At 36.0% G+C, this 20,993-nt stretch overlaps 1 protein-coding gene across 1 annotated transcript in view; it reads right to left on the bottom strand.

The window, feature by feature from the left end:
- The window catches only part of slc13a3 (solute carrier family 13 member 3), a 50,761-nt gene extending 44,166 nt beyond the window's left edge, over positions 1–6,595 (bottom strand). Inside the window, exon 1 of the mRNA XM_049486057.1 lies at positions 6,279–6,595. Within this exon, the coding sequence (XP_049342014.1) occupies positions 6,279–6,386 (108 nt within the window). The 5' untranslated portion in view covers positions 6,387–6,595. The remainder of the gene's footprint in view (positions 1–6,278) is intronic.
- Positions 6,596–20,993: the final 14,398 nt, after the last annotated feature.

Below are 20,993 nucleotides of genomic sequence, written 5' to 3'. Positions count from 1 at the left end.
TAATTTGCTATTTATTCACTGTTAATCCTTGTGCAATAATACTGGTCACAACCTACAGTAATCATATCTCCTCTTATCTTATCTTAGCTGCACTAGATCAATATATATATATATATATATATATATATATATATATATATATATATATATATATATATATATATATATATATATATATATATATATATTGTTTTTTTAGTATTTGTAATCTTTTGCATCTATATATATTTATTTTAATTGCTTTATATATTTTCCTGACCTGTTTCTCTGTCCTTTCCTCTGCGCTGTGGTAACATTGCAGATTTCCCCATTGTGGGATTAATTAAGGATTATCTTATATTATCTTATCTTAAGTGTTTATGATTTCATTTTTTAATTAACTGTGATTAACCACAGTTTTCGGGAAAATTAAGTTCAATTTCACTACTAACCACAACCAGGCCTGATTTTACTACCAGATAAAAGATCTCAAAAAGCAGCACATTATTATTATACCCCCATCTAAAGAAACTCAACAACAGATTTTTCACTAATAGAGAAAAAAACATGGAAAACTGGTGAACCTTCCCAGGAGTGACCGGCCGACCAAACAAAATTACTCCAAAAGGGCATGAAGAACTCATCCAGGAGATCCTAAAAGAACCCAGAACAACATTTAAACATTTAAAGAACTGCAGGATCTCAATCACCTCAGTTAAGATCAGTTTATGTTAATGATTCAATAATAAGAATAAAGAGACTGGGTGTAAATGGTCTCCATGGAAGAATTCAAAGATAAAAAACACTGCTGATTAAAAACAGAAGAACACAACCACCCGTCTCACATTTACCAACAAACATCCTGACGATCTCCAGGACTTTACAGGGTAAATATTCTTTACAGGACTGACGAGACAAAGGTGGAACTTTTTGGAAGGTGTGTGTCCATCCGTTACATCTGGAGTAAAACTATAAAATAACACATAATTTCAGTAAAAGAACATCATAGTGAATGTAGTAAAACATAAAACATGGTGGTGGTAGTGTGTGAGTGTGTGTGATGGTCTGGGGCTGCTGGATAAAACTTGCTGTAATGGATGAAAGCAGGAACTCTGCTGTTTACAAGACAATCCTGAAGGAGAATCAGAATCCGGCCATCAGTTTGTGACCTCAAGCTCAGGAGTGCTTGGGTTCTGTAGCAGGACAATGACCCAAAGCTCACAAACAAAAAGTGCACCTCTGAATGGCTCAAACATAAATAAAATATAAAAATAAATAAATAAATAAAAAGTCAATGTGTCTGAATTAAAACCATTCTGTAAAGAAGAATGGAACAAAATTCACATCTTCTCCACAGAGATGTGAAAAATGTATTACTAGTTATCAGTAAAGCTTGATTGCAGTTGTTTCCGCCAACACTGACACAACCAAGTTATTAGATTTAGAGGTGCTAGATTGGTTTGAATGTTTTTTTTTTCTCTTAATAAATAAATGTATCATTTAAAAACTGTTATATATATATATATATATATAACAGTTTTTAAATTATAAATTTATTTATTTATTTATATATATATATTCAGGTTATCTTTGTATGATATGATAGTTTTTTGAAAATCTTTAAATGTAAGTATGATAAAAAAGGCATTTTTTTTTACTGTGCACTGTGTATAGGTGTGCATGGTTATGTGTGTGTGTATAAGTGTGTGTGTGTGTGTGTGTGTGTGTGTGTTGGGTGATGGTCTGTGAGAATCTGAGTTAAAGGTCCTGTATTTTAGGTTTTTAATTTTCCTCTGTCACTCATAAGTCACATATAAGTGAGTTGCAGTCACATGGCCGGTTAGTGAGTTACTGTGAGCAGCAGAAATATAAAATACATCCATGTGACTCCAGAGTCAGTGGGCTAATAGCTGACTGATGGGTGACGAGACAAAACTCAAGAGTACAAATATAAAACAGACTCACTAATCAAAAACTAATACAGTAAAAGATTAAAGATTAAATGTAGTGTATTGTTAGATTCTCCGGAAGTCAGCGATCTCTCACCAGGAGGTTCACTACCCAGAAGTAGCTTCTGATACATTTTGATTCATAATGTAAAGATGGAAAGCACTTTTACGCCATCTTGTAGTATCATAGTATCATGATATTGTTTTATGTTTTATGTAAAACTTGTAGAATATAATCTCAACACTCTACATAAAAATGTATACTTGTATTTTTTATTCTCAAATCAGTAAAACAATTACAGATATTATTCTCACCTTATAAATAAAAGCAAATATTATTCTACAGGTTCTTGCATTATAGGTACAAGTGTACATTTTATTCTACAAGTTCTAGTATTATAGGTTTTAACTTCGAAACTACAAGTACAGATTATAGTTTACAAGTCGTTTCATTACAAATATGAGTATGAATTTTATTCTACGAGGTTTCACTTTGGAAATACAAATATGAATCATATCTACCTGTACAAGTTTTCACATAACAAATACAAATTTTATTCTACAAGTTTTTACATACGAAATACAAATATAAATTTTATTCTACAAGATTTCAATTCAGAAATACGAATATGAATTTAATTGTACAAGTTTTCATATTAGAAATACAAATCAGAATTTTATTCTACACGTTTTTACATGAGAAATACAAATATTAATTTTATTCTAAAAGATTTCATGTTAGAAATACAAATACGAATCTTATTCTACACGTTTTTTACATTAGAAACACAAATATGAATCTAATTCTAGAAGTTTTCACATTAGAAATACAAATATGAATCTTATTCTAGAAGTTTTCACATTAGAAATACAAATACGAATTTTATTAAACAAGTTTTTACTTTAGAAATACAAATATGATTTTTGTACACGTTTTTTTACATAAGAAATACAAATATGGATCTTATTCTACAAGTTTTTTCATTAGAAATACAACTATTAATTTTATTTTTTATTTTTCTATCCCTATCAGCAATATTTGCTACTTAATTCAATAAAAACTGTAAGTTTTTACATACTTAACATAATTAACATAATTACATAATTAACATAATTGAATCACAGTGTATTGTTTAAAGCTGTGCTGGGATGTATCCAGGCTGTGCTCTCAGTGACCTTCAGTGTTCGCTTCTGTTGTTAATATTGTTACTGATTGTCTGCTGCACCCCGGTGCTGAGTATTATCTGTAGGGTGTGTGCTGCTGTGCTGCTGTAGTAAACGCAGCTCTATCAGTCCCAGAGTTCTCTGTGTTCTAAACACACGTGGCCCTAAATCTGGCCCAACTCTGACTTTTTTACTATTTAACTATAGTTTTAAATCTTTAACCAGAAACGTCTGTGCAGCTGTCACAAGATTTCTACTTCAATAATTATTATACAGATTACATTTATACAAAAGTTACATCAAATCATATTTTATTTACTATCCAAAATAGTACAAATTTAAATATAGTTTTATAATAGTACATTTGTTATATTGATATATTGATGTTTTTGATAAATAAATCCACATAAATTTTAGAGCTATATGGGCAATAACTCAATAATACGATATGTAGGGTGGTATATTGCTATTGTTTACATATAAAAATATATTTAATATATATATATATATATATATATATATATATATATATATATATATATATATATATATATATATATATATATATATATATATATATATATAAAGCTGCCATAGGATGAAAAACAGACTCATATTTGAGTCATCGTTTTTATAAAATCTGAACAAAAAAGGTTTACTTTCCTAATAAACACAGTCTTACAAACGCAGTCTAACAAGCACAGCCTAGTAAACACAGCCTGACGGACTCAGCATAGCAGACACAGCCTAAAACACAGCCTAATAAAAACAGTCTAACAAACACAGCCTGATAGACACATCCTAACAAAAGCAGCCTAATAAACACAGTCTAACTGTTGCCGTCTAACAAAAATAGCCTAAAAAACACAGCCTGGCAGACACAGCCTAACAAACAATATAATAAAAACAGTCTAACTCACAAAGCCTAACAAACACAGCCTAAATGCAGCCTAACATACACAGCCTAACAAAAACAGACTAATAAACAGACACAGTCTAAAAGACAGAGCCTAACAAACACAGCCTAACAAAAACAGTCTAATAAACCCAGTCTAACAGACAGAGCCTAGTAAACACAGCCTGACAAACTTAGCAGAGCAGACACAGTCTAATAAAAACAGCCTAACCAACACAGCCTAACAGACACAGCCTAACAAAAACAGCCTAATAAACAGACACGGTCTAAAAGACAGAGCCTAACAAACACAGCCTAACAGACGCAGCCTAACAAAAACAGCCTAATAAACAGACAGTCTAACAGACGAAGCCTAACAAACAAAGCCTAACAGACACAGCCTAACAAACATAGCATAGCACAAGCACAGTCTGATAAACACAGTCTAATAAACACAACCTAGTAAACACACTCTAGTAAACACAGCCTAGAAAACAAATCCTACCATACACAGCCTAACAAACACAACCTCATAAACACAGTTTACACAGCCTGATAAAGACAATCTAGAAAACACAGCCTAACAAACACTATCTAGAAAAAGTCTAGTAAACACAGACTGACAAACACAATCTAGAAAACACAGTAAAGTAAATACAGTCTAATAAAAACAGCCTAGTAAACACGGGCTAACAAACACAATCTAGAAAACACAGGCTAACATACACAATCTAATAAACACAGCCTAGAAAACACAGTCTAACAAACACAGCCTAGTAAACATGGGCTAACAAACACAATCTAGAAAAAACAGGCTAACATACACAGTCTAATAAACACAGCCTAGAAAACACAGTCTAACAAACACAGCCTAGTAAACACGGACTAACAAACACAATCTAGAAAACACAGGCTAGCATACACAGTTTAATAAACACAGCCTAGAAATCACAGTCTAACAAACACAGCCTAGTAAACACGGGCTAACAAACACAATCTAGAAAACACAGGCTAGCATACAGTTTAATAAACACAGCCTAGAAATCACAGTCTAACAAACACAGCCTAGTAAACATGGGCTAACAAACACAATCTAGAAAACACAGGCTAACATACACAGTTTAATAAACACAGCCCAGAAATCACAGTCTAACAAAGTCATCACAGCTTAGTCTAATAAACTCAGTTTAATAAACCCAGTCTAGTAAACACAGTCTAATAAACCCAGTCTAATAAACCCAGTCTGATAAACACAGCTTAGTCATCACAGCTTAATCTAATAAACTCAGTTTAATAAACCCAGTCTAGAAAACCCAGTCTAATAACCCCAGTCTAATAAACACAGTCTGATAAACACAGCCCAATCATCACAGCTTAGTCTAATAAACTCAGTTTAATAAACCCAGTCTAGAAAACCCAGTCTAATAAACACAGTCTGAAAAACACAGTCTGATAAACACAGTGTGATAAACACAGCTTAGTCTAATAAACTCAGTTTAATAAACCCAGTCTAGAAAACACAGTCTAATAAACCCAGTCTAACAAACACAGCCTAGTAAACACAGCCCAGTCATCACAGCTTAGTCTAATATACTCAGTTTAATAAACCCAGTCTAGAAAACCCAGTCTAGAAAACACAGTCTAATAAACACAGTCTGATAAACACAGCACAGTCATCACAGCTTAGTCTAATAAACTCAGTTTAATAAACCCAGTCTAGTAAACACAGTCTAATAAACCCAGTCTAACAAACACAGCCTAGTAAACACAGCCCAGTCATCACAGCTTAGTCTAATAAACTCAGTTTAATAAACCCAGTCTAATAAACACAGTCTATTAAACACAGCCCAGTCATCATAGCTTAGTCTAATAAACTCAGTTTAATAAACCCAGTCTAGAAAACCCAGTCTAGAAAACCCAGTCTAGAAAACACAGTCTAATAAACACAGCACAGTCATCACAGCTTAGTCTAATAAACTCAGTTTAATAAACCCAGTCTAGTAAACACAGTCTAATAAACCCAGTCTAACAAACACAGCCTAGTAAACACAGCCCAGTCATCACAGCTTAGTCTAATAAACCCAGTCTAGAAAACACAGTCTAATAAACACAGTCTAATCAACATAGTCTGATAAACACAGCCCGGTCATCACAGCTTAGTCTAATAAACTCAGTTTAATAAACCCAGTCTAGAATACACAGTCTTATAAACCCAATCTAATAAACACAGTCTATTAAATGCAGTCTAGTAAACACAGTCTGGTAAACACAGTCTGTTAAACACAGTGTACCTTCTCGGGCAGCAGGAAGATGAGGGGCAGCAGCAGCAGAGGGGTGAGCACCACGATCAGCTGTTTGCGCGCGCACCACAACTTCTTGGAGAACTTCAGCAGGTCCATGGCGCTCAGAACCGGCTCTCCTCGCGCTTACAGAACACCTGATCTCTGCATCCGGGCTCTCCGTGCGGCTTTATCGCGCGGCGTGTGTTGATTTTTAGCGGAGGGAGAAGATTAACCGTTGGGTTACACGTTAACTCCTCGCGCGTAATCCGCGCGCCCTGCGGTTTCCCTGGGACCCGGGATTAACAGGGCCTGACCCGGGATAAACTGCGCTCAGTCAGGTCCGGTCTGCGTCTTTACTGAGTATGGAGCAGCTGGTTAAACTGGGAGAACAACTGGAAGAACCTGTGGCTCATTATCATCAGAATAAAGCGCCCTTTGACCCCTAAAACTCAAACAAAACAAACTTAACATTTTCATTTTTGGACTATTTATTTCATTTCCAGTAAACAGACCAAAGAAATCATATTTTAATCAGCTTCATCACTTTTTATTTTCTATAGAAGCCCATTCCCGCCTTCTAAAATTATAAAAAAAAACCCAGCACATTTTTTTTATTATTAAATAAACGCCTATCTCGTTATTTTGAGATAATTAGTAATTATTTTGAGATACTAAGTTCTTATTTTAAGATACTAAGTCATTATTTTAAGATAGCATATCATGATTTTAAGGTAGCAATTTATTATTTTGAGATACTAAGTTCTTATTGTGAGATACTTAGTAATTATTTTGAGATACTTAGTAATTATTTTGAGATACTAAGTTCTTATTCTAAGATACTCATTATTTTAAGATAGCATATCATGATTTTGAGATACGAAGTCATTGTTTTGGGATACAAATTAATGATTTTGAGATAGAAATTCATTATTTTGAGATACTAAGTCATTATTTTGAGATACTAAGTCATTATTTTGAGATACTAAAAAACGTTTTTTTCTTTCAAAATAATGACTTACTATAACAAAACAATTAGATAGTATCACAAAATAGTGACTTACTATCAGAAAAGAGATAGCATCTCAAAATAATGGCTTACTTTTTCAAAATAATGAGATAGCAATTTACTTAATAATAATAAAACAAATGTGCTGGATTATATATGTATATTTTGTATAATTTCTCTGATTTTGCTATTTATAGGTATATATAGGTTTGTGTAAAATGAACATTGTTTTATTTCATAAACTACAGACAACAATTCTCCCAAATTCTAAATTAAAATATTGTCATTTAGAGCATTTATTTGCAGACAAAAAGTAAAGTTTTAAGAGTTCAGAAATCAATATTTGGTGGAATAATCCTGGTTTTTAATCGTCTTGGTTTCATGTTCTCCTCCACCAGTCTTACACACTGCTTTTGGATAACTCAAGCAGTTCAGTTTGGTTTGATGGGTTGTGATCATCCATCTTACTCTTGATTATATTCCATGGGGTTCAGGGCTGGCGATTCTCCAATCTTCCATGCATGTGTAAGTTGTGAGGTGTTATCTTGTGAGTGAGGTCTGGTAGAGGGTGTAGATTAATGGGATGTTCCATTTCTAAAGTATTTAACATTCCTCTATGTTACACAGTGTGAAATGTGTACCGGTAAAACACCATAAAAGATAAATTATTACCACAATAGTAAACAGAGCAGTGCAGTGGGGAGTAATGATGGTGACCGACAGCGTCTGGCTAGAAATGTCCATGTGAACCAAGAAGCCGGAGACCCCGCCCACATATCCCACAGGTCATTGCAGTGCTCTTTAGCTCCAGTGATATTTTGTATGCTGGTATTTCTCCTGGATTTGATCCGAAAAGCTCTTTAATCACGTTTGAATGGAAGTCAGTGGTGGTCACTCAGAAGTAGGTTAAGTCTTATCAATGATTATAAAGGACACTGACCTTCTGTCCAGTTCAGATTTAGATATAAAACAAACATGAGGAATAAAATAGACGAGGCTCTGATAGAGAGGTGCTGCTGGCTGTGGTGATAAATAAACAAATACAGATAAAAGTTCAGCTGCTGTTTATTTTTGCACCTGGGGTAATGCAGCATAAAGTTATCCAAAAGCAGTGTGTAAGACTCATGGAGGAGAACATGATGCCAAGATGCATAAAAACTGTAATAAAAAAAACAGGGTTATTCCACCAAATATTGATTATTTCTGAACTCTTAAAACTACTTTATGAATATGAACTTGTTTTCTTTGCATTATTTGAGGTCTGAAAGCTCTGCATCTTTTTTTTTTTGTTATTTTAATATATTAAATAAATGCTCTAAATGAGAATATTTTTATTTGGAATTTGGGAGAAATGTTGTCTGTAGTTTATAGAATAAAACAACAATGTTCATTTTACTCAAACATAAACCTATAAATAGCAAAATCAGAGAAACTGAAGTGCTATATTATTTTTTTTCCAGAGCTGTATATTGTGATACTATAAGCAAGTAGATACACTTCTGATACCAATCCTTACTAACAATAACTAGCAGAGGTGTCGAGTAATATAGTGTACAAATTCTTCATTATGTTACTTAAGTATAAATGATAATTATCTATACTTTACTGTAGTAATTATTTCACATTTCCATACATTTCCATTATCTGAACTTTCTACTCCTTACATTTAAATAAAAACAGCCTCGTTACTCCTATTTCATTTCAGCTCGTTTTCATTCCAGCTTCTCATCGTTCAAGAAAACCCTACACTGCAAAAAACTAAAAAACTAAAGCTTAGCAAGTGAAATTTTCTGATTTTAAATAAATAAATAAATCTTAATTTCTTATTTAATACGACTTTTTGCATTACTAAGTGTTAGATTATTTTAGAAATAATTATCTTATATAGTCTTACTTAGAATTTCACCTTATTTTAAGTAATTTGAACTCAAAAAGTCAGCAATCAAGTAATTTTTAAGATTCAGGATTCAAGATTTGTATTGCAATATCGCAGGGTACAGGTTTACATGTGAGAAAAAAACTTGGGTGCCGAGAACAATATTTACAACAAGAATAATAGTAAAATAAAATAGGAATATACAGATAACTTTACAGTATAGACAATCTAAACAATACACACTATAACAATACATATAATAACTTATACTATAGACATATTATTTTACTGTGTTCGAATTTAAGGCAGAATTATAATTTTTGCTTGACTTAACTCTTACTTCACTCGTTTTGAGATTTTTTTTCCTTTTTTAAAGAAATCTTGCCTAAAAAAATTGCTCTTCCTATTGCCATTTTTTTGTGCTTAAAATAAGCACATATGTCTTAAATTACATATAAATGTTTCTAGTTTTTGCCAATGGATATTTTCAGTGTATCCAGATAAATCTCTCCATCCAGATAGAGTGAATCTGATTGTGATTGGATGTAGAGAAGTATAAACATATACCATTCTGACTCTATATTGGTTTATACTGTGATCCATCACACCTGCACACGCCCCCCCCCCCCCCCCCACACACACACACACAGTCCAGCAAGAACATAGCAGATGTATAATATATTTACATTCTACTACTAAAATACATTCATTTACATTCATTTACAATCATCATATATGCAGCTGAAACACTAGGGAAAAGCCTAGATCATCCCAAATGTTATTATCATCATTAACATTTTAATATTTTAACATTTTATAGTCATTATAGCTTTTAGAAAAATGTGTTTTGGGGAGGGGGGGGGGGGTGATGTGCTCTATAGGACTCTGTGGGCGTGGCCTAAGCTTTTGTTCTTAATGGCTTTATTTTTTCCCCTTAAATTACTTTTACTTTTATACTTTAAGTACTTTTGAAACCAGTACTTTTTTAAACACTTTTACTTAAAGAGTAAAAAGCTTGAGCTGATTCTTCAACAACTTCTACAGAAGTATTTTATTAAACTCTAGTATCTATACTTCTACCTACAGAGTAATGAATGGAGATACTTTTCACACCTTTATTCATCCTTAAGAAAAATCAATGGAATTCCTGACTTTGACCAGGTGAGAAGCCGGTTCACGCTGTAACGTAACACAATTCAATTCAAGGCTCCATCAGTATTCATAGAACCAGTAGTGTTGGTTTCAGGTCAGCCAGTGCAGCAGATGGCAGCGTCGGAGGAGGTCGTAACGGCCTGGTAATTGCAGCTCTTTCAGAAAGAGGAATCGTTCTGCCTTTGATTTTCTGTTCTAAAGGACAGGAATGAATTTCAATACATTTTCAAACTAAAGAAACGAGAGGAGGCTGGTTTTATCCTCCAGACCACCACTGTGCACCACTGTTTTCTCCACAGGACGAAAGCCTGGCGTATTTTTTATAAGATGTTTTAGCATTGTATCTGTTGTTCAGTGCATGAAGTCCTAAGTGCATGTCCTGCAGCTGCTGTCTGCGTCTCAACATGCATCAGATCATTTATATATATATATATATACAGTTCAGGCCAAAAGTTTAGACACACCTTCTCTTTTTCAATGCGTTTTCTTTATTTTCATGACTATTTACATTGTAGATTCTCACTGAAGCATCACAACTATGAATGAACACATGTGGAGTTTTATGTACTTAACTAAAAAAGGTAAAATAACTAAAAACATATATATATTCTAGTTTCTTCAAAATAGCCCCCTTTGCTCTGATTACTGCTTTGCACACTCTTGGCATCATTCTCTCAACGAGCTTCTTCAAGAGGTGGCCACCTGAAATGAAAAGTTTTCCAACAGTCTTGAAGGAAGGAGTTCCCAGAGGTGTTTATTAGCACTTGTTGCTCCTTTGTCTTCTTCACTCTGTGCTCCAGCTCACCCCAAACCATCTGGATTGGGTTCAGGTCCGGTGACTGTGGAGGTTCAGCTCATTTTTGTGCATAAAGTACATAAAACTCCACATGTGTTCATTCATAGTTTTGATGCTTCAGTGAGAATCTACAATGTAAATAGTCATGAAAATAAAGAAAACGCACTGAAAAAGAGAAGAAGGTGTGTCAAAATTTTTGGCCTCTACTGTATATATATAGTACAGGCCAAATATATATATATATATATATATATATATATATATATATATATTAGCTATATAAGCTAATTCCACTTGAGCTAAGGTAATAAATCACTGTATGTTTAGTGAAAAAAAAAAACTGGACTTCTGTTTATCATTAGATAAATACTGAAGTGATCTATCAGACCATGAAGGAACACATAAGGAATCATGTAGTAAATTAAAAGTGTTAAATAAACCAAAAAACAAAAAAATACTAATATGGGAAGCTGTTAACCTGTGGTTTCTGAGGCTGGCAGCTTTTGCTCTTCCTTTCATGAAATGGTCCTGATGAGTGCCAGTTCCATCAGTATAACATTTTTGATGGTCTTTGCGGTGACTGCACTTGACGATACTTTCAAAGTTCTTGAAACATTTCTTACAGTAATTTTGTTTCTTTATTTAGTTGAGTAGTTGTTGCTTCTCATAACCTGGATTCGAACATTACTCAAATATTCACTATTCACTGTATACCTGTAACTCTACCTCTTCACTACTTTACTTTAACTGATGCTCTCAAACACTTTATTAAGAGACAAGAAACTCAAGTAATTAACTCTTGATGAGTTCAGCACAGCTGTTAACTGAAAGCCTGAATTCCAGGTGACTCTACCTCATAAGACTGACTGAGAAAATCCAGCAGAGATGTTCAAAACTGATCATCTAAACAATATAAAATGTATTCTAAATAATTATATATGTTTTTCTTAATAGTTTGGATGAGTTTAGTATTAATCTACAATACAGAACATTTTAATATGATGAATAACAGTAAAATGAACAATACAACAAATGAGAGACCAGCAGAAGAGACATCACAGAACATTCCGTGACATCACAGAACTTGTCATACACAACATTCCGTGACATCACAGAATTCTTTTTGTACAACTGACATTGAAATTGGAATAGGAATATAAAAAAAAACATTTTTTTACTTGTACATGTCTTTTATCTGTTACAAATGCATGTTTTACCTGCATTATTCTTGTACTTATATGCTTGTTTTTATGCATTGTACCTTCTGTCTATGGCTGTGCTGTGCTTTGAGTTTTCAGGAAAGGCGCTATATATAAATGAATTATTATTATTATTATTATTATTATTATTATTATTGTTATTATTATTATTAGTAGTAGTAGTAGTAGTAGTCATCATAGTAGTCAATTTTTGTGCATAAAGTACATAAAACTCCACATGTGTTCATTTATAGTTGTGATGCTTCAGTGAGAATCTACAATGTAAATAGTCATGAAAATAAAGAAAACGCATTGAAAAAGAGAAGGTGTGTCCCAACTTTTGGTCTGTACTGTATACATATATATATATATATAAAACACCAAGAGCATAAGAATGGGTTTAAGATTGGGGGCACATAAATGCTTCTATGCATGTCTTATAAAATAAAAAAGATCTATAAGATGATTCCACTGTAGCTAAGGGGATAAATCACTGTATGTTTAGAGAATAAGAAAAAAAAACTTGACCTCTGTTTATCATTAGATGAATAGTGAAGTGATCTATCAGTCTATGAAGAAACACATAAGGAATCATGTAGTAACTTAAAAACAGTTTTAAGCAAACCAAAATACAAAAAAATACTAATATAATAGGTGCTCTTATCTGGGCAGCTGTTAACCTGTGCTTTTATTATTATTATTATTATTAGTAGTAGTAGTAGTAGTATATATCCTACATGAATCACACAAACAAAATAAAAACAGATTTAACACACCAGACACACTAATTTACGTGTTTATTTTATTTTGCTAACTGAACACAATGTGCAGTATTGAGGTCAGCAAAAATGACTGAGGTTATGTGCTCATATTGTTTAATATAATCTCATTATTGTAGCAGACCTGTATTCCTCTCTGAGCTGATTTTATGTGGAAATGACAGTAATCAGCAATTTTCTAGTCTTTTAGTCAGAATGCTTTAAAATAGCATTAAAAAACAGTCAGCCAGCACACACACACACACACACACACACACACACACTTCCTCCAGTGCTGTCAAGAGGCTTTTATTGTCTCTGATGTATGTACGCATATACAGCTCTGGAAAGAATTAAGAGATCAACTCAGTTTCTGAATCAGTTTCTCTGATTTTGCTATTTATAGGTTTATGTTTGAGTAAAATGAACATTGTTGTTTTATTCTATAAACTACAGACAACATTTCTCCCAAATTACAAATAAAAATATTCTCATTTAGAGCATTTATTTACAGAAAATGAGAAATGTCTGAAATAACAAAAAAAAGATGCAGAGCTTTCAGACCTCAAATAATGCAAAGAAAACAAGTTCATATTCATAAAGTTTTAAGAGTTCAGAAATAATCAATATTTGGTGGAATAACCCTGGTGGTTTTTAATCACAGTTTTTTTTCATGCATCTTGGCATCATGTTCTCCTCCTCCACCAGTCTTACACACTGCTTTTGGATAACTTTATGCTGCTTTACTCCTGGTGCAAAAAATAATACAAGCAGTTCAGTTTGATGGCTTGATGGTTTGTGATCATCCATCTTCCTCTTGATTATATTCCAGAGGTTTTCAATTTGGTAAAATCAAAGAAACTCATCATATATGAAAATCATTCGTGAATGATTTTTTTCGGTGTGAACCGCACGTTTTAGATTAAGTGGAATGGCTCAGGGTGTTCAGCGCTGTATATAAAAGTGCAGGTTTGATTACGGAGTCGGGCGGATGCAGATTGCTGTAGAGGCAGAGTGCTCGCTGCTCTGAGGATGACTCATGGCTGCAGTGCTTATTTAGTTTCAGTAAGTTTGGGTAATGGTCGTGATGTGCTGGCGTGGGCTTTCTAACACAACTGTGGCATTTTCTTTAAATGCCACATGTGCTTTCTGGAGCTGGCAACCTCCTCAGCTTCCATCAGTGTTCTCTCGCTCTGCGTTCAGACGGATGTCAGCAGGGAAGTGAAGTGAGTAATCATGTATTTAAACTTACATTAGGAGCAAGAGGGCAGAATTTAAATTGAATTTTGCACCCCTGTTCTGCTACGCCCTCTGCAGGACAGTTAATGACGGTACGACCTTTCAGGAATTGTTTAACCCTTTGAACTCTAGGCTCTAGAACTCTAGTTTTGGTGTGTTTTTTTGTCTCTCTCTCTCTTTCAGGTCTTATAACACAGTAATTATATCAGACAGACACATGCCCTGATCTCTTTTACTCCAGAAGACATACGGCTGCTCAAAAATATCATCATTTAAAATGTAAAAGGAAGCAGAATTGTTCTATTTTCCTGGAACTGATCATGTTTTATGTTTTGCTCAAAATTCTACCAAGTTTTTTTGTTTGTTTGTTTTACTTATTTTTAAATGTATAGACTTTAAATATATTCACACCTAAGATCTAATATTTTCAAAAATGGTTAGACTAGAGTGTTTATGAGTTGAAAGCATAAGAATATTAATGATTTGAGTTCATTACATGGTTTATTAATTATTACTTTGATAAAATACATGGAGAAACAGCATCAGGCGGAGTTTTTTGTTTTTCTTGATAATAAATAATCACACCTCTAGGATACATGTAGATTAAATTACTAAAAACCTGACACTCAGAGCAGCCTATACCTTTCAGTATTATAATCAGGACACACAAAGAAAACTACATACAAAAATGTAAACTTTATAGTCTAAATAAATAAAAATGTTTAGTACAAAATAACTACTTAGTAAAAATCCCTTTTTAAATAATCATGATTAGGGATGGTTTGTGAAATAAAGGTAGCTGCACCATTACAATAGCAATCCACCAAAGACAGCTCACCTGACTCTTAAAGGGAATGATGAGCAACTGACACTCTGATTGGTTTATTTTACGTTATGCCCAAATTTAACCACACCCATGATTAATTAAGAAAATTAATACATGCATTTTTGTGCTTTGTTTCGAGCCAAGCAAGGTGTACTTTTCCGGTCGTTACGATAGCAAAGACACACTGACACGCTCTCAATCAAGCTGTACAGCTGTAAAGATCACTTAAATAGAGCTCTAAGAGTAAAAGCTGTTTTGGAGCCTGGGGTTCTTCTCTGGTTGGTTGCTGTAGGTGTAGGTGTCAAAGCTATTCGCTCCCAGTGCTGCGTGTGCGGTTATGTGATTGGTTCATTTTGTAACACAGCGCTTATTGTAACGCTTCCACTTTTGTAATGCCTGTATTTTCCTTTCCATCAGTATATGCTAATAAGGCACGCTGTGATAGGACTGTCACAGTGTGCTTCAGTGTATTGTATAGGCCTAATTCCTGTGAATTGATCTGAAATTATTGATTTGAAATAATTGTATGCTTGTGTCTGCATCCCAGAGCGTCATATATTATTAAAAAACACTGATTTTAAACTTTTAAAAAGTAGTTCATCTGGTTAAGGTGGAAGAGTGCGTGTGTGTATGTGTGTGTGTATGTTTGTGTTAGAGGTTAGAGGTCAAAGCTGTGGTCAAGCTGTAGCCGTAGGCGTGTACAGTGAGCAGCCCACTGTGTTAACTTCTCCTTGACAACAGATTCAGAAGGTCTGATTGTGGCACTGCTGTGTGCTGTGTGTGTGTATCTGGGATTATGTGTGTGTGTGTGTGTGTGTGTGTGTGATAAACTCTATTTTTCACTGCTGTTCCTAATTATCCGGAGGTTCTCTGAGATCTCCACATTAACGCAGTTTTCCAATTACCGCAGTTCCGTTTCTCTGAATTGTATTTCTGTACAGGATGCGGCTGTTTTCTCCCTCAGATCAGGATGGTTGAGATGTTCATCAGGTACAGGGGAGGTGCAGCGGCTGACAGACTGGTGTACAGTCAACAACCTTCACCTGAATGTGGACAAGACAAAGGAAATGGTTGTTGACTTCAGGAGAGCACAACACACCCACTCTCCACTCAACATCGACGGGTCCTCTGTGGAGATTGTTAAGAGCACCAAGTTCCTTGGTGTCCACTTAGCAGATAACCTCACCTGGACCCTGAACACCAGCTCTACAGCCAAGAAAGCCCAGCAGCGTCTCTACTTCCTCCGGAAGCTGAGAAAGGCCCGTCTCCCTCCACCCATCCTCACACTCTTCTATAGAGGGACCATTGAGAGCATCCTAAGCAGCTGCATCACTGCCTGGTTTGGGACCTGCACCATCTCTGACCGCAAGACCCTCCAGCGTATTGTGAGGACAGCTGAGAGGATCATTGTCGTCTCTCTCCCCTCCATCACGGACATCTACACCACCGCAGCATCCGCAAAGCAACCAGCATTGTGAATGACCCCACTCATCCCTCACACAAACTGTTCTCCCTCTTGCCTTCGGGAAGAAGGTACCGCAGCATCCGGTCCAGCACGACCAGATTCTGCAACAGCTTCTACCCCCAAACCATCAGACTCCTTAACTGCAGAGACTGAACTGATGGTTTTTCTGTACATGCACACACACTCTTACCCCACTTACCCCAGAAAATGGAAAGCACTAAAAACCCTACTACCTCACTGGACTCTATTGCACACTGTGTAATAGAGTAATTACTACCTCACTGGTCTTTTTTGCACACTGCAAAATTTGCACACTGTCTTGTTATTTATTATTCTTTGTCTGTATGGTGTTGTATTGTCTGTCTGCACTTTTGTACTGTTTGCACTATTGTTCTGTCTACACTGTGTTTATGTGCACCATGGTCATTGGAGGAACGATGTTTCGTTTCACTGTGTACTCTGTATATAGCTGAAATGACAATAAAAACCACTTTGACTTTGACTTTGACTTTGGGTTGGACAATGAAACTGAAACACCTGTAATTTTAGTGTGGGAATATGCACACAACATTATGGGAGACATACCAGAGTTCAAAAGAGGACAAATTGTTGGTGCACGTCTTGCTGGAGCGTCTGTGACCAAGACAGCAAGTCTTTGTGATGCATCAAGAGCCACGGTATCCAGGGTAATGTCAGCATACCACAAAGAAGGACCAACTACATCCAACAGGATTAACTGTGGATGCTGTAAGAGGAAGCTGTCTGAAAGGGATGTTCGGGTGCTAACCCGGATTGTATCCAAAAAACATAAAACCACGGCTGATCAAATCACGCAGAATTCAATGTGCACCTCAACTCTCCTGTTTCCACCAGAACTGTCCGTCACCACAATCAATTATTGTGCTCTAAAACCAGGTGTTTCAGTTTTATTGTCCAAACCCTGTAGATGATAAGTGCAATCCATGGAGCTAAAGGAAGTAAGGTCCTCAACCTGCAAGTGCTCCTGTGTTAATAATGTAACTCTCTGCCAGTCTTTCTGCACATTCTGGGCTCTATTTTAGTGATCTATAGGCGCTTTGCTATCGTAACGACAGGAAAAGTACACCTTGCATGGCTCAAAACCCTTAAAAGGCATGTACTAATGTTCTTAATTAATCATGGGTGTGATTCATTTTGGGCATAACGTGATATAAACCAATCAGAGTGTCTCTTGCTCATCATTCCCTTTAAGAGTCAGGTGAGCTCTGACTTTGGTGGATTGCTATTTTAACTGTGCAGCTACCTGGATTTTATTTAGTATTCCTTTTATAGTAGTGGTTTTCAGGCTATTTTTTTAGGGCCAATCAGATGCTCCATATTGTCTGATTAATATATAGGGGTAGAACATAACATGGCACACCTGGCCATGTCCAAAAAGTCCTGAGTATTCTGTAAAATTTGGGTTGGTTCTGCTGTGTGTTGCCAAAATAGCAATGAACATCTGACTGTTCACTGTTGTCAAGGTCCAAATCGGTCAGTGGCGCACCTGTGTTTTCCACCACTAAGATAGGAATATGCCAGAAATTTACCTGAACAAACCTCATTTCCAGACCACCACGCCCATCAGCGTAGACATATTTTCCTGAACTCCAATGCTATTGAATGGAGCAGATGCAAGGTGTTAAAATAGACTGTTAGCTGGGTGTAAGATAGCAACGAGCATCAAGACTTGCCTTTCACAGGGTGTACGATAGACCCCTTAATCTGCCAAAAGCAGAACGCCTCCTCCGACCCAAGTAATGTGAGACTCTGCCTCTTTTTGAACTGCTGCTGATGCAGTATTACCGAGGAGCATCACTGCGCTAACGTTCGGAGGAAAGCGCAGCGACTCGGCTCTAATACATCAGCTCACAGACGCAGCCTTGTGAGTATTGAGGGGAAAGAGAGAGCGCAATCTACTGTACCCACCCAGAGAGAGAGCAAGAACAATTGTGCTCTCTCGGGGCTCCGGCAGCTGATGGCAAGGAAAGCTGAAGTGTTAAAATATAATCTTTGTAAAATGTATCACTTTTTTTTTTAGCCGTGGAGCAAATTAATGACTAATGATTCACTGTAACAGACTTAAAAGCTAAAATAGACCTAAAAAATGAACATCAGTCTGAATAACAGATGCTGTAAATGAAGTGCGCTGGCTGCTCATCAGTCCTGACACCGTTTTTAAACATGTACAGAAATGAGAGGTGGCATGTTCCTGCCCGTTTTCCTGACTGGCATGTTGGCGTGAGCCAAAAAGAACTTGCAGTAAATATGCGATGACACGCGTCAGGACTATTTCAGTATGATGCATCAATTAGAAGCCCAGCAGTGTCGTGTTTAATACGTAAGCGATTATATCCCGCGCCGCCGCCGGCTCACTCGGTTCATCCGCAGTGTCAGTCGTCCCTACCGGCTCTGTGAAATCTCACTTTACTAAGATTAGTAACAACTTGATGCTGCAACACATCTTAAAAAAGTTAGAATGCTGCGACAAAGGGCGGGTAAATTAACCCTCCCAGAGACTGTAAAAAAAGATGGACGCCGTGTTGCCGTTCCCATTCATTCAATGAAAATGACGCCAAAATCTTCCTCCATGTTGGCGATCCTGAAACCCGAGTCTGCGCAGTAGAGACCAGAGGAGGGAGAAAGACTGTGGAGAGACAGCCTACTCATTTAAATAACCCCGCCCCTGAGAGCTGCCTTACGGTCACACGCTTCAGAGCGGGGCGGAGCGGAGCTGACGGTCTGTTATTGGTCCCGCCCATAACCAGCCCTTTTACAATAACCACACCTTTTTTGAATAGAGCTGAATAACGTTTTAAAAAATTAATTCTGTGGGGATATAAAAATTTTCAGTATAAGCAGAGGTTACACTAGCTGCTGCATTTAAATAAAGGAGGTAGAGTTACAGTATATTAGAAAAAAACGTGATTGAAAGTTGTTCTGTTTTGCCATTGAAACCTATGGGGATGGGTGGGGTTACACAGCTTTCTGAAACCGAACAGCAGGGGGCGCCCGACCTGTGGTGGCTTCACTTTTGAGAGACGATGCTCTGTCCAGCTATATACAGTCTATGAGCCCTCCTGTTTTCTTCATTTGTCAGGAACAGCAATGGTGTCAGTTTGACAAAATCGAGTAATGTTTAGTAATTACTCATTACTCATTACTCAAAAATTGAGTAATGTTCTAAATGAAGGTCAGTCAATCTAAAACATTTCAAGTAAAAAAAAAACATATAAATTGCAGTCGCAAAGACTATCAAAAACATTATAATGATTAAACTGCCACTCATCATGACAACCCAAGGAAAGGAAGAGCAAGAGTTCCCTCTTTTGCACAAGATAAGTTGTTCGCTGTTCGCTGGTTCGAATCCTGTTTATGTAGCTTGCCATCAGCTGCCGGAGCCCTGAGAGAGCACAGTTGTTCTTGCTCTTTCTCTGGGTGGGTACAGTAGATGGCGCTCTTCTCTTTCCCCTATTCATCAGTCCTAGGGTGATGTGGATCAGCACAAGGCTGCGTCTGTGAGCTGATGTATCAGAACCGAGTCGCTGTGCTTTCCTCCGAGCGTTAGCGCTGTGATGCTACTCAGAAATGCTGCATCAGACATTTAAAAACATTATAATAATAAAGACCATTAAAAACATTATGATGATGAAGAAACTGGCTCTCATCAGGACAGGAAAGGAAGAGCAAGAGTTTCCTCTGTTGTACAGGATAAGTCTCCACACAGTTTCCAGCCTCACAGTATTTTGGTTTGTTTAACACTTTTTAAGTTACTACTATCATATGCTTCATATTTTGCAATATATAGGGGTAGAACATAACATGGCACACCTGGCCATGTCCAAAAAATCCTGACTATTCTGTAAAAATTGGATTTGTTCTGCTGTTTGGTGCCAAGATAGCAATGAACGTCTGACTGTTCACTGTTGTCAAGGTTCAAATCGGTCAGTGACGCACCTGTGTTTTCCATTACCAAGATAGCAACATGCCATAAATTTACCTGAATACACCTCATTTCCAGACCACCATGCCCATTTTTATGAACTCCAATGCTATTTAACGAAGCTGGTGGAAGGTGTTAAAACAGACAGTTAGCTGGGTGTAAGATAGCAATTAGCATCACAACGCACCTTGCACTAGGGTGTAAAATAGGGCCCTTAAAAAGGTGTTTTTTTTTGTAATTTTATTTCTAATTTTTATTCTATTTTCTCACCAATTTACTACATTATTCCTTATGTGTTTCTTTAGAGCCTGGATCACTTTATTATTCATTTACTATAATTAATCAGGATTAAGCTCTGGTTGTTCTCTCCAATCTCTCAGCTTGTTATCAAGTAAGTCAAAATCTAAATTTATGTTTGATGTATATTATATCCACAGGGACTCACA

Source organism: Astyanax mexicanus, chromosome 12 (genome assembly GCF_023375975.1).
Source record: "Astyanax mexicanus isolate ESR-SI-001 chromosome 12, AstMex3_surface, whole genome shotgun sequence".
NCBI classification, from domain to species: Eukaryota; Metazoa; Chordata; class Actinopteri; order Characiformes; family Acestrorhamphidae; genus Astyanax; species Astyanax mexicanus.
The sequence above is the reverse complement of the archived record's forward strand: the minus strand, read 5'-3'. Positions and strand labels throughout refer to the sequence as shown.